The sequence below is a fragment of the Hyposmocoma kahamanoa genome, unplaced genomic scaffold (genome assembly GCF_003589595.1).
Source record: "Hyposmocoma kahamanoa isolate Upper Pololo Valley unplaced genomic scaffold, ASM358959v1 94, whole genome shotgun sequence".
Classification (NCBI taxonomy): domain Eukaryota; kingdom Metazoa; phylum Arthropoda; class Insecta; order Lepidoptera; family Cosmopterigidae; genus Hyposmocoma; species Hyposmocoma kahamanoa.
In genome coordinates, this window is record NW_020654878.1 from 6,977,910 (window position 1) to 6,996,643 (window position 18,734).

Sequence of the window (18,734 nt, forward strand, 5' to 3'; positions counted from 1 at the left end):
CACCGTCTTCATCAGGCGATGTAATCTAGGTACCGAAGGTCAGCAGACGGCCCGGTGTAAATGCGCTATAAGCGTGGCAACATAGAGAATGCCCCGTCTGCAGCGGTGGTGGCGACGACACAGCAAGCTCCGTTAGTAACAGCTAAAATTGTTAAAAAGCGGGTCACGAAAATTTGTAAATTTTTACTGTTGAAACCATAGATTTAGGATTTTTTCGCTACGCTATATATCTATGGTTGAAACCTTAGTGAATATACATATTATGTCCGATTTTTCCATCCGATAGTCTGATCCGACTACCGGAAGGCGCACTCAATACACGTTCGATCCGATTATCGGGACGTGACGTCACGTCCGAGTTGGAAATAGCATCCGATTATAAAATCGGATTTTTTTTTCCAACAGACAATCGGATCGGTAATAATACCGATCCGATTGTGTGAAGGCGCGCTCTCTATACTTTTGCCGGGAGACGAAATACACGTCCAATTCTTCCCTCCGATTTGCAGCGTTGCCAATGCAAATTATTCAAAATCCCCAAAAATCAAGGTTATTTTGGGGAGAGCAAAGGTCATATTTCCCACATGTAATAATATTTATTCATTCTCAGTATTTATTATATTATTTAAACGTAACAATATACGCTTAAAAATATATCAAATAATTAAGAAAGTCAAAATGTGCCCATCTATACATATACCGTTATGCTATAATAAATAAACTCAACAAGCTTAACGAGTAGCAAGTTGTGGTATTAAGGTCTATTCACACATATCCGGGACGTGGACGGGCCGTACTCCGTCAGGGGCTCAAAAAAATATCGTTGCGTATATTTTGTATGAACTCGTTCACACATGTCCGCAGTTCATACAAACTAGCATGCCCCGTCCACGTCCCGGGCACGGCCGTGATGTGTGTGGATAGTTCTTTAAAATACCTACTGTTCGGCTTTGTTCGGCAACAGCTGTATTTTTTTCACACCGGGTACCGGTCAAAACGCAAGGAAAACGGACGGAACCATCAGACACGAAATCGAACGTGTATTCCCGCGCTTTTTCAACTGAACAACTCGTTTGGGGATTTTCGAAGATTTTTTTAGTAGAGTTCGACTACGGCCTAAAGAATACGACCTAAGGAATACGACCCTAAAGGTCGTATTCCAGACTGTGCTCACTGCAATACTCAAGTCAGGACTTGAGTATTGCAGTGAGCACTGAAAATCATACTCAAGTCCTTGCCATTAGGGTCGTATTTCCTTAAAATCGGACGTGTATTTCGTCTCCCGGCAAAAGTATAGAGAGCGCGCCTTCAGACAATCGGACCGGTAATAAAATCGGTTGCTATTTCCGAGTCGGACGTGTTGTCCCGTCCGATCCGATGATCGGATCGTACGTGTATTGAGTGTTCATATAATTATATAGTACGAGCGCGTTCCGGTAGTCGGTCTGACTATCGGATGGAAAAGTCAGACGTGTATTCCCGCACGAAATCGGACGTGTATTCCCGCGCTTAAGCCGACATGGTGCTAGAATTTTAGCATGATTTCAGGAAATAGCTATAATTAATAGATTGGCTTTTTTGTGTAGGATTTTAACGGCTTTGACATATGCCATCAGCCTATGAAAGCATTATCGCCCTCCTAACGGAAAAAGGCACAACTTTGCGTACTTTAAACAGCAGTTGTGCCTTTTTTCGTTCAGACTAAAAGAGACATTAACAGCATGTTACAAACGTTTTCTGCCGTCTTTTTTTGACTTTTGAAAAACTGTTATTGCTATCCTGTTGTCATTGAAAATTATGACGATAGTGTAGTATCATTTTCGTACCAGCAAATATGAGAGAACAAGATAGTGATATATTAATTTTAGAGCGCCATTTCTGTCGTATTTCCTCTATGAACAAAAAACGTTAACAAAAGTTTAAACTTTTATGGCGATAAAAAATTTTGCACTTTTGCATCTTCTTGTCGTGTTTTTTCGTCGATAAAAGGGTATCTATTTCACGAAAATTTCAATAAAAATTGAATTTGTGTTTGTAAACAGTGTTTAATTATTTTAAGTGAACGTGCAACAATTGTTTCGGTGTTGAGACGAGTTTGAGAAGGATAGGTTTAACTGAAATTGCGCGATGTCGGTTCATTTTGTGGATAAAATATCGAGTTTTTTGTAAACATCTGCTGAGCTTCTCATAGGTACGTAGTAGGAATAATGGTGTGAAGTGTGACTTGCTGCCCTATTAGGATCTATTTTGACGACCTTGAATAATTAAAAAGGTTTGTCTATTGCTGTGACGGTAAAGCTTTTGAATATTCGGTTTGCCCATCCGAAATTTACATTGCAACGTTTATCTACTAGCTTACCACAATATAATCTGTTCATGACGTCTTCAGTTTATTCTGCCTGATCTTAGATAAGCTAATTAACCATAAAATACATAGGATTGGACAAATAAATGAATGTATTTTAACACAGTTCTCTAAATATTTCAGTACCTGTATGATCGTTATTTCAATCTAACCAAACATGCAATTGTAATTGTTATAATAGGCAAAGTTTAGGCTATAACTTGTGTATGCAGTTTCATTCTGTGCTTGGTTAAGCATTGATGGAATAGAATGCACCTAAAATCAATTCTGGGATGTAACATTTAACAGGAAAATTGTGGGATGTTTATTCTGAATGCATAAGGCCTTCTATTGTAAGACCGTTACATATAATATATATCCTTACAGTGAAAGGTCTGAACAGAAGAAATATTTTATATATCTTGTGTCTACATTTTAAATTTTTATTGAATTGATATTGTGTCTACATTTTTCGTTTAATGTCCATGGTATGTTAATTTTGTACTTGTGCCTGGGCTTATTTCTAAGAAATAAATAAATAATTGAGGAGCTTCAGAACAAAAACCAATAAATCCAAAAGATTTCCATTCTAATTTTGTTTAGTCTCATTGAATGTATTTGACGCCTTGTATTCAGATCCATGCATTTGAAAATATTTTTAAAGAAGATTAGCGTTTTCTGTTCAAGTTGGATAAATTTTATTATTCATAGTAACGTCCAAAAATCTCAATCATCTGAATCACAAAAAAAATCCATTTGGCATTGATAAGGAAAAACAATAAAAAAAAGTGTATAAAAGTACTTGCCAGCACAGACTACCCAGAAGCATTTCAAATTCTTTTTATAATATCAAGTGATGGGAGGAACAAGTCATGTGCCTGATGGTAAGCTACACACCTGTCCATAACAGTTCCAGTGCCACTTAGAGCTTTAAATCGCAAAGATCTGAGGGGCACTGCCACTGTGCCCTGAGACATAAGTTGACAAGTCCCATGTGCCTGCAATTTCATCAGCACCCTTACCCTTCTAAACCGGAATGCAGTAATGCTAACATTACTGCTTGACGGCAGAAATAGGTATGGTGCCAGTACTTCTCTGGGTGAACTCTTTCACAAGGAGCTCTACTGCAGCTATAATGAAAATTAAATGGGTTATTCAAGTGTTGAAAACCCAACATTTTTAATATTGATAAGACTACTATAATACTATTTAATATTTATTAATATTTCAGGATTGCTATAACAAAATGACATTAATAGAAGGTGTGGGTGATGAAGTAGTGCAATTTGTAGCTGTGGTATTGATCATTCTGGTAGCAGCCTTAGCTTGGTGGTCCACTAATGCCAACCCAGATCGCTACAGGACTGTTCTTGTTATGAGATCCCGTGCTCATCATCCTGTCACTGTCAGCATTAGAACTAGTGAGTTTTTAATATTGTCTGCATTTATTCAAAATCTTACTCATTTTATATTGACATGCAACAGCACATACCAGGGCACTAAGTCAGAAATAATTACTTCATTTTCAATAATTTTTTTGTAGGTTTTAAAGGCTTATGTGCACAGCTCCAATTTCTCCTAGGGTACTTACACCACTATCAACATAATTTCAGTACAGAGTACTAAAAAAACCGAACTCAAAAGTCATTCATCCTCTTGTTGGCCACCCTTAGAGGTGGAATATTTTCTTCAAATTTAAATGGGACCACATCCATGGTACTCTCTTTCCAACAAACAAAGAATCATCAAAATCGGTTCACAAATGCGGTTATCGCGTAACATATATACAAAAAAACACACAGTCGAATTTATAATCTCCTCCTTTTTTTGAACTCTGTTAAAAATAGTACCATAAAATGTCTTCAGTTAAGCATCCTCAAAAACTGTGTTATGTATATGCATATTATATTTAGATATGGTTTAAATGTATGTATAATCTTAATAATTATATAAATGAAAATACTCAGTTCTTTAAAAAAATTTACTCTGTATTTGCATAAACAATGTGATGCAGTTTCTATATTCAAGTGTGTGACCCGAATCATTCACACATAAATTGATAGTGAATGTTCAATTGACGAAGAATTCCTCCCGGATGTGGCTCATCATCTCTAGAGGGTTGCAATTCTCGCGCCGATTGCGCCAATGAGCTCAATAAATTGATTTGTTCAAATTGATATAACCAGTTGCATGAGTTGCAAGCCAAAGTCATTCAAATTGCATTAGTTCAGTAAGTGACCTCATAGTGTTTAGTCGTGTCCTGTGTACCACTCCTAAAATACGTAAGGCTGTTGTTATGTTCTTTTGATAGAGTTTATGGCACATTTCAAACTCTTCTCTGAACTAAAATACAATTAACCAATTTTATCAAACAATTGCAACCTCAAATTCCATGTAATTTTGACTGCCTCAGTGGTCGAACGGTTATCATGCCGGACTGCCACACAGAGGTCCCAGGTTCGATTCCCAGGCCGGGAGAAATGTTTGTATGGCTTACATTTATTTCTCTCGTGAGTTTGGGTGTAATTTGTGGTTGTCTACGTGTGTGTCCATGGCACCCGCGACACAGGGTTTCCCTAGTGCGGGGCTATGTTGAGTGTGTGCGTTATTATAAAAAAAAAAAAAAAAAAAAAAAAAATTATATTTTTTGTAATTATATTCAGTGAATGTCAACAAAGGTATGAATGAGGTCAATTCTATTTCATTGAAGCATCTAATATGAAGATTACTAATTACATTGTTTTTAACATATTGTGTTGTTTCAGGGTCCAATTTGATGATAACAAGTACACAAAACATACAAGCTTCTCCATCAGGTATCATAGGTATGTGGTCTATAGATAATTTAAATTTAATGACTCTACTATTTATCTACAGTGCAAGATGCATTATGATATCAAAATAACTTTCAATTAAGTGTTGTGGTTGATTGCCTAAAACTTATTCACTAAGGAGATTCTCATCTATTTATTTTGTAACTTTAAAGTTATTGTATGTAGAGTTAAGATTTTAGACATCCTACTTGATCGTCACCATTTTTGCTAATGTATAACTTTAATACAAGTTATAAATCTACTGCCACTGCTGAAAAGATGTTGTTACATCAGTATGTAATAACATTGTCTGACTACTGATTAGAACTGCTTCTAATTAACTAATTTAGAACATGCCAGTGAATTTAGTAACTAGATTGGTTGATTCTAACAATTAACTGTTTCTCATAAATCGTCATGAACTCTATGATAAGCTGTTTGAAGTGCATGGTTTTTCTTTATCATTGATCAAAATTGCAATCGTTTTTAGTGAAGTAATCGCCTATAGTGAGTTTAGCTATATAGAGATTTTGAATACACTACACTACACGTTCAACTTTACTCTATATTTCAAATGATGATTTAAAAAATATACTTTGTGACCACAAATTTATGTATCTGTCGGTCACATGTTCTTTTTATTTAATTCTAGACATTATTAGACTATGATAAATTAACCCTTTAGGGGGAATCTTGCCCACCAGCGGGACGTTAGGATTTGATGTAGTGCACTATCAAAATGTGATATGATGTATGATATTACACTAATTACTAAACATACAACAACAAAATATATTGTTTTATATTAGGTAATTATTTTGAGTTCTTTCCGAAATTCAGTTCATTTCAAATCTAGCGCGGCGTAGGCTCCTGTGTTGAAAAACCTATAGTATAAAAGTCTACACTTCGTTCGGAACGTAGGGATGTCACATAATTAATTTAAGTTTTACCTACAGATTGCAAACATAATTTGAAAAAATTAAGGTGTCCATCACAGTATTCTCGTGTTGTACTGGAATAACCTATACAGTACTTACGTAATTATATTTTTATACCAGAGTTGCGGGTTGGTGTCTTTTTTATGGGAGAATGTTATTATGAAATACAAATGAAATGCTAAACAATTCTGAATTTGAGGCGCGTTGGTTCAAACAACAATAAACACGTTTACTATTTGATATCATTTAAACACCGGGCGAACGTTTCAATTCTATAACGGATGGCGCCTGCGACAACCCGTGTTATGCAACGCGATTGCACCGCGAGTTTATGCGAATGTGTGCGTCCATGCACGGCGCGCGGCGAGCAGGCACACATACAAGCCGCGCTACGTTTACAGAGTTACCATTATGTGTCTTATATACTATGATAATAGTATCTGTACTAATATTGATAGATAGTGAAAAGATAATGAATGTTTCTTAAAGGTCAAAGTGTAGCGAAATGGCTTTTCTAAGGCTGATTTTATAATGAAACTTCTTAAATAAAATAAATTGAGCTCAAACGAAGTCCCATGCGGCGTTCAGTATATTTATAAAAATGTTTACTTATCCACAAAAAAGGTGGCAACGCAAGTGAGTCGACAGACGAGGCTCATAGAGAGCACGCGCGCGTGATACCGCTCCAAGAGATGGACAGCATCGTGGACGCTGATATGGCAATGTTAGATAACAACCGTCTGCATTTCTATAGGAGGATTGATTGTGAGTCACATCTTAAAGTTAAAACGCACTACGACTACACTACAGCAGAACGGCACGGCACTTCAAATGTTAATTCCATTCTTGTTCCGTCTCAAAAAGACATTATATTATAGTACCGTTTAAAGCCGGAGCGGCCAAGTTGCCTCTTGGAGAATAAATGACCGCATCGTGCAGCGCCGCTGCCGCTAATGCAATATAGCGAGATAATCGACTCACTTCGCGTTCGGCAGTCGGTGCAGAAGGATATCATAGAGTTCGACGAAGATATATGAATAAATTATTTTTTGTCGCGATCTGGTGATATAAATATTATGATTTGGAACCTAAACAATATACGTAACCATCAGTTTTTTTTGTTCCTAATGTTCTGTGTAAACGTGTATCTTAAAATGTGGAGGTATATAATTTATAGAATTATCCTTTCCTTAGAATAATATTCCATGTCAAACCAATTCATTTGAAAGCGATCTGGGTTTCTAAAAGCATTGGGAATATAGTATGATACTCTCCTTCATAGTGCGAATTATTAACAATATGAAATCAGATATTTTCTTTTTACCTACTTAACATCACAGTAAAAGTTCGGCAATCAATTCTTCGTCGAATTTCTTCATTAAGTTAAGGGGGCGATCGAACAATTGATCCAAAAATAGCTGCAAAGTGTCGCACAGTGCCGTTGCAGTTGTAGTACTTTTTGCTGATGCTGTGTAGTTTTAGTGCGTTTTAACCTATTATTGTAATGGTCAAATACTAGCACTTAAGAGCGGGCGAAAAAGGTAACCGCTATGTACAGGCAAGGGGTTTGAAAAATTAAACTCAAAATGTATGCAGCTTAGGTGAAATTTACAATGTTTTATCCATGTCCCAATATTACAATTTAAAATAATGTCATGAAAATTAAATTTCATAAGGATGAGTGAATTATGAGGAGGCCACGATGGAAAGTTTTTAGGTCTATTTTCGTTTGTTTATCCAACCACTTTGGCCCGGAAAAACCGATTTTTAACTTTATTCACTTTGACAGTGACCCAGTTCTACATATTATAAGTCTAAACGTTGCAGCCCCAAACACCATCCAGACGGTGTTAGAATCACCAAACGAGGAGAACGAAAATCAAGAAGAGACCGAACCGGCCAGTAACGATCAGATTCGTGAAATGGACAGCATTGTTAGCGCCATGGAGGCTGATGTACCCACTACCTGTGACTTGTTCTCACGACCTAGTATTGGTAAGTTGTAAGTGGTAAGCAAGAAAAAACGATCACATAAAAGGTTTAGATGTCTACGACGATGTCTGAGATGCTAAATTGCTATCAATTCAGTCCTAAAAGTTGTTCACAGAATGCTATTTCAAAAAAGAATTTTCAGGAAAATACTCTTTTAGTTTCTTAAAATAGCTATTGTTGAAAATAAAACCTTTGTGAAACAAGTAAGGTTTAATGTAAACCCTGGTTTGGTGTGTTTTAGCGAAAACAAAAAAAATGGACTACTCATGGTAATCTTGGTGCAATTTATATGACACAAAAATAAAACTTTGATGAACTTTGCAGAAGCCAATACATCATCATCAGCAGAAAAAGATAAAACTGAAAGTAAAAATTCATCCACTTCGCCGGATAAGGAGGAAAATGATGTTGTGACGTCAGACGCGGGGCAGGGTACCAGCGCCGACGCAGAGGGAGACGGGGACCGAAGGAAGATTCTAATCAAGCTCAAGTACTTGAACGATACGTTGAAGGAGGTCGAGGGGAGCCTAGACGAGATGTTAAAGGATTTTAAATGGTAATTGCTATTTGTGAAGCAACTGCATTGTGAGAATGATATTTTATAAAAAATCACTTTTTAAATCCAGACGAATTTCAGTTCAGTTTTACAATATGGTAAACATTTTACAATCAATTCCTGTACAGGAAAGTGGGACCTTGTAGAAGTGTGGATATTTTTGGTTAGTTTGATCATTGAATTCATGCTGACCATATCCATGTAAATGGTGTTATAGTCTGGCACTGAAATATTTAATTACTCTATGAGTGGTAGAGTTTTCTGTCTGTGCAGGACCTTAGTGCGTTGGTATAGCCCCAAATATTTCTGAAACAAAGCAGTATTCCTATTTCCTTGATTCAATGAGTAGAGACTGATTTTAAATCATTATGCCTTGCTTGCTATGCTATATTTCTCTTCGAACTTATATCTTGGTAAATAGCAATGGTAACCACTTTCAATAAGGTGGACCGTATTGACAGTATGCTTGTTTGAATACCACTAAAATATGTTCGTAGGCGGCATTTTTCCACGGAACTGTCAGCGGAATGCCGCGTGAGGCTGATCTTCAACGGGCGCCCTCTGGCGGACGACTCAGCCACTTTACGCGCCTGCGGTCTGCACCACCGCGCCGTCGTACATTGCCTTGTGCACCCCAAATCTAATCAGAACAATCAGGTACATTTATAATTTGATTTTAATTGTATTATATTAATGTATATTAAGTTAAGTTCATGTATTTTTTTTTGTATTTAGGTATTTTCTTTAAAGACAGTGATTATCAAATAAATAAATAAGATAGATAGATAATAAATAAATAAAAAATATTTCTCAATTTCGTACAACAATGCTTGTATTGGGAAAATATCGCCACTTCCCTGAGCTTAAAACTGAAAACTTACAAGAAATCAGTGGGTTATTTAAAATAATAATGTAATGGCCGTATTAATGACAGGTGCAAGTTTAAGTAAATTAGTGTAACACTTTCATTGTCTTGGGTCCACATATATATTGTAATCATTTGGTCCCTTTCTACTTGGTCACGTTCGGGGCTCACAGATAAAAATCATGCCTTACAAACTTCCACGGAAGAAAAAAAAATTAATTCTTAAACCTCGATTATTATCAAAACAGCTGTCGCCAAAACTCACATTATCATAATGTTAAACACTATGAAATCTTGATGATTGGTCGTCGTTTCTTATTCAGAAAGATGTAACAAATTCTCAACTGTTAATATTAAATCAAATTTTACCCTGTTGGCATATCAATCCCTCAATAAAAAAATATCATTGAAAGTTTAATTATTGCAAGTTACGACGTTTTGATTTTATATTGAAATTTCATTCAATGTTCTGCATCTAGCGGCATTCGCTGTTAGACGACGAACGATTATAAAGCTATTAACGTCTATTAACGTCCTCCGAAAAAAAATCGACCATATTGCAGCGCTATAAGGATTACTTTCGTTTCTTATAACAAGAAATGTATTACGGTAAATAAGACAATGGAAAATTTATTAAAATTAAATAAAATAAGACATGACGATGATATGAAACACGACTATGAATAGGTGCGACTATCATTTTTGCACTCGAAAGTAGCAAAATGAGGCATTTTTCCACGATATTCGAGGTTTTACGCGAGATAATTCGCACGACCATAACGTACAAGCGAAAATGGCGGATTGAGCTCAAGTTTGTGGAACTCCGCGTACTTTTGGTACACGTGCTAAGTGCACTAAGCACTTCTAATGTTTTTACTGTTCTGTGCAAACTTCGATTCGTGATCGGAAGTCTTGAAGTATTTGTTGAAGGAACGTGTAAATAACTTTAAAATATTGCAACAAAAGGTAATATGATGATTTCTAAAGTGGTCTAAATCAACCCCCAAGGGTCCTCTCCAATTTACAAGGTTTACGTTACGTTTTACTTACGTGGACCCCCATTAGGTCTCATATACCACATGAGACGCTAATGGGGATCCACGAGAGTGAAGAACGAGATATTGAAGCTGTATTCAGTTACATAAATGTATAAAACTTAATGTGTTTTTTATACAGTTCACTATTCAGTTAAACTTATCAATTTGCGTAAGTAGTACTGTGTCAGCTGCCAAAAACACAATGTGAAGTTGATGAATTTGTAAAAAAATCCATTACAAAAGTAGGTCTACAGAAAGCAGAAAAAATTTGCACGTAATCTACGATACAAGAAAGTTTGGAAACCTCTGGGCTAATTATAATCAGGAGTTAGAAAACCAAAATTATGATTATAGCAAAGTTTACTATTATTAGTTTTATAATGTGATTGTGTGTTACAAAAGCAATTTTTTTTAAATTGCCCATTTAACTTCTGTTTACCCCATTCGACGTTAATGTGATATGCAGCCGCAGAACGGACCGGAGGAGGGCATGGGAGTGACTCACGAGCTGATCACGGAGGGCGCCCCTCCCGAGCGCGCCTGGGACCTCGAGAATATTCTCATGACTTTGGTCTCCGTCGCCCTTACCGTCGTCTGGTTCTTCAGGTTAGTCACACCATAATGCAGTTCCCTACCACACAGATAGTAATTTTTATTTCTACTCTATTGGCTTTTTTTTATAAATTATAAGTGCGTATTTGACCTCCATCTCACCCGATGGAAAGTAACGATGAGGTCGACGATGGAACATACACACCTAAATAATGTTTATTCACTCTCGCCTTGAAAAGGCCCAAGTTATAACGTTCAGCGAATAAGTCTGCAGGCAGTGAATTGCACTCCGTAGCCGTTCGCCATATAAATGTGGAAGCATAACGCTTCGTGCGAATCTTTGGAATATCCTCAGCATAGGGGTGGAGAACCCAAGCCTACCCCGGTGATGGAAAGGGGAAATGGAAATTCCAATGCACACTCTCCGCTTTAAGCGTTATAGTTTACTTGCTTGTGAACATTCATGTAAACAATTTTTACATATATATTTTTATATTAAATTATAATATTTTGATGGTAAGATATACGCTGACACGTCATAAAATTACTTGGAAATCCAAAAAGATTAAAACTAGTTCATTTATAAGCTTTATAAATTAAAATCAATATTTTTTTTAATCTACATACATACTCGTATACGTCGACCTCCGTGGTCGACTGGCTTGCACACCGGTTTTCATGGTATCGCCATATCTGAGGTCCCGGGTTCGATCCCCGACCGGGTCAATGTAGAAATTAGTAGAAGAGCTCCTTGTGAAAGAGTTCGTCCAGGGTAGTACTACCTTACCTTTCCTATTTCTGCCGCTAAAGCAGTAATGTCAGCATTACTGTGTTCCGGTTTCGAAGGGTAAGAAGGGTGCTGGCGAAATTACAGGCACATGAGACTTGTCAACTGACGTCTCAAGGTGACGGGCACAGTGGCAGTCCCGCTCAAATCTTTGCGATTTAAAGCTCTGATTGGTACTGCAACTGTTATGGACAGGCGTGTAGCTTACCATCAGGCGCACGACTTTTTCTTACCTTCACTTGATATTATATTAAAAAAAAAACTAACTTTTCTGTATTGTTGGTCTGGGTGTTTGTGGTATCGTCGTTGTTTCAGATTTCCATAACACAAGTGCTTTGGTTACTTATTTGGGATTAGAGCAACGTATGTGATGTTGTCTAATATTTATTTATTTATCTGTATACATTACCCACATTGCGTATATACGTCATGAACCTCTGGGGACAGTGAACATGTGGCTTGCAATACTTTTGTTATTGGTGTCGTTCCCAGATGCGAATACTCGAACATGTTCACGGCGAGCGCCAGCGTGGCCCTGTTCGGCCTGACGGTATTCTACAGCGTGGCGATCTTCGGCCTCTACCTGTCGGACACATTCCACTTCGAGCGCCGTGCCGCCCCTGTGCCTGCGCAGGACCCGCCCGTGCCTAACAACTAAACTCGCTATGGCTGACAACAGGTTTACTACAATGCCATTTGCAGTCGGTTACTTACGAATTATACCTGAAAAATCCCGACTAGAAATATAAAACCGCTCGTGAATTGACATCTTCAACACGAATTATCGTGTTGAAATGTCAAGTTTGACGAAATTTTCTTCACATAGTTCGACTGATTCGTAATGTAATGTTGTGATGTAATAAATGCATTGCACGACACATTTTCGGCAAAATTATTGCTAGTTACTTTCATTCGTGTCGTTATTTACAGGATGGTTTGGGACGGGTCAACACGTCAATACCTTGATCGTCAGGAAAATGGTCCTAGAAAACTGTCCATGAAGTTGGAAAATATTTCAGTTAGCTTTAACAGATTTTGAAATGATACCAGTCAGCAAAAATAATATGTTAGTTTTTTGCAGTTGTTGACATTTCATACCTAGACTTTTGATCCTTACCAGAAACAGGATCTAATGGCATTACAAAAAATTCGTAAAAATTGTCTTTGATTTGCTGATTATACCATTTTTTTTTCATAATCCGATAAAACCAAATGAAGAAAATTCATAGACAGTCTTCTAGATCCGTTTTCTCTACTTAAATAAATAATAGTAAAGGTTAAGGCTTATTGAAGCTGCCCTTGCTGACTTGTCTTAAATTTCCACCCAGTATAACTGGTGAGATTTTTTCAGTGTAAGCCATTCACATCAAGTGGAGATCTACTGTTTTTTGCCTTCGAGTTTTTCTTTTTCGCTTTGATGGCTAAAGGGCGATTAGTTGTATATTCATACATGCGGTATTATCAGTGACCACTTACTGCTGACCTTGTCGTTCTATTGCTGCCCGTGAACTCCTGTATCTCCCCAAGGGGAGCGGGGAAGTACTGTATTTAAACATATAATTTCCCAACGTGATGTTACGTTATACTATTTGTTGATAAACACAGCATTTTACAGTTCAACTTTGGTAGATTATGGTTTAACTTTTCTTTCGAACACTACGTCGTCAGTGATAGATTGACAGGTTAAGTAACCGACTCTATATTGAAACAGCTAAGGGATTTGTTAGTATAATCAGTTAAAATGTAATCAATGCCAAAGTCATGTTTGATATGTCGAGGCAAAATTACAAACCCCTTCATTCGATATGTATAATGATAAGCTGAGCCAACGTGGGTGCTAACATAATCTAAAGTGTTTAAATGTAGCAGTAGAGCTCCTTGTGAAAGAGTTCATCCAGGATGGTACTGTCACCTTACCTATTTCTGCCACCAAGCAGTAATGTCAGTATTACTGTGTTCCAGTTTTGAAGGGTAAGGGTGTTGGAGAAATTACAGGCAAATGGGACTGGTCAACTTATGTCTCAGGGTGAGGGGCGCAGTGGCAGTGCGCCTCAGATCTTTGCGATTTAAAGCTCAAAGTGACACTGCAACTGTTATGAATCATGTCCCGTCACTTAATGATTAGAAAAAAAAATGTATTAAATATTTGTCGTATATTAGGCATGAAAATGCTATCAATGTGTAGTTAACCAATATAAGCGATCTACTGTATAGAAGAAAAATTCTTACGTTAGCATTTGCGTTGGCTTCTATAGCTAAAGGTATGACGTAAGAGCGGCAAATACATAGCAGTTTTAACTTTACTGGTACTTCTAAAAACTAGCAAACAAAGAAGATAGCCGAATGTATGTTTTTAGTATAAAGCCGCTCGATTCATACCAAAATTTGTAGCAAGAATACATACTGATAATCTTATATAATTTTAGTACTGTTCAATATTCGGAAATTAAGTAGGCGAGTGAAGCATATAAAAGAAATGTATCCTATGCATCTATTAGTGAAATTGGCTGAACGTAACGTAGAGAGAATATGTGATAGTCTGATTGTAATATAGATATCTTGTGATGCTTAGGCTTGGACAGTTGATCTGAAGTTTAATATTTATTTTATTTGTACGTTATATAGCTTGCACAAAGACAACAAGGCGAGACTTTAATACAGCGAACCCATCCACCCAGAGAAATACCATTTCTTAGTGTGTTGAGTTTCATGGTCTCAGTAAAGATGTAAATAAATTAGTTTTACGATGTTTTATATTTATTTAGACGTAAGCGCGGATATTTCAAGTTTCTATCAAACATCTCAACATACCAATGCTAAGTTAAGAATTGTCATTATTACTTCTTTTTCTGTAACTAGTATGATTGAGTCTAGCAAGATGGCTTTCAAAATTTTTGTCATTGATCATATTTAACAAATAATTAATTTCTACGCTAATAAACTATTTTCATTGTTATTTACTTTTTAAGGTTATAGAGTTATTAAAATTCTGAAATTATATTTTGCTTTTATTTAAAATTACAAAAATGTTTTAATTTTGCGCCAATGATAATGCTATTTACAACACAGAAAATCGTACTTGCCGGTACCACAAAAACAAGACCCCCGCAACTGCGCCAACACTGCTTCGATTTGTTAAAATATGGATATTATAGGTGTGTGTGGTATAGCGTCAAGAGCACGTCAAGCTAAACACTTGGGATTGAAATCAAACTCTATGACACTTGGGATTGAAATCAAACTCTATGCCGCTTACGATAAGAACGGTCCAGTGTTAAAAGCTTGACGTGCTCTTGACTGTACCTGTTTAGATTTAATTAAGAGAGCTTTATTTCGGTGTGACCGTAACTAATCCTGTAAAGTCATTCAGTCGTGTCCGTCAGGATGGCTTGACCAAACGAGATATACAAATCAAACTACTCATTATTTTACTATCTATTTCCGCTTATTCCCAGTCGTCACCATTGGATTTATTCCCACTAGCGACAAATGGAAAAAAAATCTCGTATGTTACTAGGTGGTGACAAACGGGATAAACAAATCCCAGCTGTTGCCAGTGGTGATTTCTACTGGCGACAAACGGAAAAAAAATCGCATATGTTACCAGGTAGCGACAAACAGGATAAAAAGATCTGTTGTTGCTAGCGGGAACAAAGCCAGTGGTGACATCTGGGAATAAACCCCTATTTCCTACCATTTAGTACCTTTATTGACATTTTTTCTACGTTTACGCTAACGGAAATAAAAGTGGCCAGTCATTCCCAACTTCAGGTTGGCTGAATCACTTTAAGTTTTCCGTGGTTCTAGCAGTATATAATTTACTTTTTTTATATAACTATTTACTACCCAATTTGTACCTAAACATAGTTTTTTTTCATTATTTTAGGAAGCTTCTATAAACTTATTTAAAAAAAAATAAAACGCCTGCAAAAGGTGAGGTATGAGGTACCTGTTGGGATCTATCTGGTTTACAAAAAACTAATATTTAAAAGTTAGCGTATTAGTATATTTGTTTAGTCATAATCATAATATACAATGTACCTACACTTCTGTTTCAAAATGCCACTGATGTTTACCTGTAAAAGAAAAAAAGGACTAATTAAAGTAATGATATAACAGGCTATTGCACACAACATCAAATTTTCATAAAATGTGTCTTGCCGGATTGAGGATAAGTCGAAAATTGAAGTATCAACCACCTCACCTAGACAAGACTTAATTTATCCAAATTCAAGTTCTCATTAATATGAAATTGTGTTAACAAGTGTATGCAAAAGAATTTGGATTAACGTTATAAAGAAACTAACATGAAATTTACCTTTGACTTTGAAGTACACTGCATGAAGGTGCCAAAGTGATATTCTGTTAACAATGAGAATAGAATTGAAGATATTTTTGATAAATTTTGTACATTCTAAGCTTAGTGCAAATTGTTCAGCCATCCAAGGAAGTTTTAAATGCGTGGTAATCAGGGTTGCGCATTTCATAAAGCATTGTATCATCATGTTAAAATAATTGATTTACTTAATATGAAATAAACACATTGTGTAATCACCTTAATAAGGACCTGCTATCTAGAACAGCACCTGTAAAAATCATCGCAGTTTAAATCAATTATAATCAAAACACACAAATACTGAGGTACTTTACAGTACTTACATTGCAATTCCAAAAGAAGGGATTTCATATAAGATATTAAATAATAGAATAAATTTGGGATCATGTTTAATTAAAATCCACTGGCTTTCCATCTGACAATCAAGTAAAGCAAATAGAAAGTCACTGGGTTGATGAAGTAAGTGTCTATCGCTTGCGGCGCAGTTGCAATGTATTGCGGCGGATCCAGGCAGCGCGACGAGAGCCTCCCTTGGTTTGTGAGTAGCGGTGACCCTTGCCAAGACCACGCGAACTGCGGCCGGCCGATGTCAGACCACGCATCTCGCGATGCTTGTGCACAGCGTTCACTATCCAGTTGATCTTGGGATCCCTGCGGATGGCCTGAAGAAAACGAACATTAAATATTAAGAGCCGCATGGGCATGAAATTAGAAATGTGATGGTTATTTATTTTATCAGAAAAATTGGTAGGTGATTGTTCAGCACAAACACTCAGATTGGTGCATGACATAAAAAGTTCATCATTTACAAACCTAAACAAGTTTAATAAGTTGCAAATTATGCTGAGAAAATGCATAATTACCTTGTGAGAAGGATCAACAAGAATGACTTCAAAATATTTATAGGAAGAGTCCTGGGCGACCCAGTATGAGTTCAGCACTCTGAGGCCTCCACAACGGCGACCAACTCGTTCCTAGAAAAATTAAAAAACATATTAGAATCAATGATTTTAAGCTAATAATTTCCAGTGTATGTCTTGCATGCTCATAACAACTTTTAAGAATTTAAGAAATCTTTATAGAACTCAATTAAAAAAAAAACTTGTGAAAAGAAAAATTAAGACACTATACCTATAGGTGTGTCATCCGAATAGAACAGTGATGTTTCCAATCCTAACTGCTATTAGGTGATTAAAGTTAATGTCCAAACTTACTTCAGCAATGGACTGCAGGTTGCGTGTAGGTTTCAGCTGGTTGACACCATGGCTCTTGGGTTTGCCATAGGTTGCGCCCTTGGCTACTGGGCGCTTGCGGCCACCGCGGCGCACACGGATTCTGAAAACAACGTAGCCTGAAACAGATACCACGTGTGCATATTATACATCGTGTGATGTCGATCTTATAGGTTAGGTTAACACAATAGTGAATTAAGCAATATTTACCTTGCTTTGCGCGGAATCCGAGCCTCCTAGCCTTGTCTGGCCTAGTCGGCCTGGGAGCGCGATGCATACGGGTCAACTGGCGATACTGCCATACCCTCACACGCAAAAGAAAACGCATAACGTCACTTAGTTTTTTGCGGTATAACTCTTGAATATATCTGTACGCGCCCATCTTGGAAAGCCTGTGGCAGACCTAGTAACAAAATCAACATACATTGATCAGAAGTCACATCATCGGTCTGGCCACAAATAGAGCAACTTGAGACCCATCACGAATAACATGCCGCTGTAATTAAAGTTTGAACTCAAATAGAAAAATATACTGACAATTAAGTGCTATACGCTTATTACAAGATTTATTTCACAAGTAACTACTCTTAATTATAAAGATAGCTATAATTTTTATAGATTTGAAATCTACATACGTCTCGCGTACTCCACAAGTAAACCGGAAAAGAAAATCTGTCAAATGAACTTGACACGAAACAGTACTGCCAACCAATGTTGCCGTCAGTGCTTAAATTATCTTTGGTTGCCGATGGTCGACGGCTATTGTGCTCAAAAATACATTAGATCCTAGTGTTGGGTCATGGAAAAATGTCCATTTGTTAGAAAATAAACATATTTTTCAGAAAAATAAATAATTTTCCGAATATTTTTCCTTTAATTTTCCACATTTCACGTTGAAATCTGTCAAAAGTTGAAGGTACTGAATGAAAATGATGGAGCCAGTAAAAAGGTTTTTTTCGTTGTGAAATCATATTAATAATTTTCCGTGGCTTTTATCTAATACAAGTTTATAGCGTAGAACATAATACGAGCCTTTGAAATTTATATTCTTCCATACAGAGTTGGCTACGTATTCCACAGACATCGCATTCTTCCAATTTTTAAAATTTTTCGAGTATTTCCATTATTTGAAACTTTTCGGAAAATTACTCAACGGAAATAATTTCTGATTGACTTGATCTTTTCAGCATTTCCTCGTCAGGCTTAGAATTAACTTAGCTCTATCCATGCTTTTGTGAAGACTGCTGCGTCAAAAGCTTCCTGTGAATGGAGTTTGTTAGTA

At 36.7% G+C, this 18,734-nt stretch overlaps 2 protein-coding genes across 3 annotated transcripts; one reads left to right on the top strand and one right to left on the bottom strand.

Moving 5' to 3' along the window:
- The first annotated feature begins 2,081 nt into the window (after window positions 1-2,081).
- LOC113237768 (transmembrane and ubiquitin-like domain-containing protein 1) lies at window positions 2,082-13,856 on the top strand. 2 transcript variants are annotated; one of them, XM_026474408.1, is made up of 9 exons: window positions 2,082-2,191; window positions 3,576-3,765; window positions 5,110-5,169; window positions 6,720-6,860; window positions 7,923-8,090; window positions 8,412-8,643; window positions 9,141-9,300; window positions 11,012-11,151; window positions 12,377-13,856. In XM_026474408.1, the coding sequence occupies exons 2-9, from the start codon at window positions 3,591-3,593 to the stop codon at window positions 12,540-12,542; spliced, it is 1,242 nt and encodes a 413-aa protein (XP_026330193.1). In that variant the 5' UTR covers window positions 2,082-2,191; window positions 3,576-3,590; the 3' UTR covers window positions 12,543-13,856. The 2 variants fall into 2 exon arrangements, with proteins under 2 accessions (XP_026330193.1, XP_026330194.1); XM_026474409.1 differs by lacking the exon at window positions 6,720-6,860.
- Window positions 13,857-16,596: 2,740 nt separating this feature from the next.
- Window positions 16,597-17,859, bottom strand: LOC113237795 (60S ribosomal protein L15). The gene is made up of 4 exons (XM_026474459.1): window positions 17,663-17,859; window positions 17,435-17,571; window positions 17,084-17,194; window positions 16,597-16,882 (listed from the first exon to the last, which is right to left on the bottom strand). Exons 1-4 carry the CDS (start codon window positions 17,832-17,834, stop codon window positions 16,688-16,690), a joined length of 615 nt encoding a protein of 204 aa, XP_026330244.1. The 5' UTR covers window positions 17,835-17,859; the 3' UTR covers window positions 16,597-16,687.
- Between the last annotated feature and the right edge of the window lie 875 nt (window positions 17,860-18,734).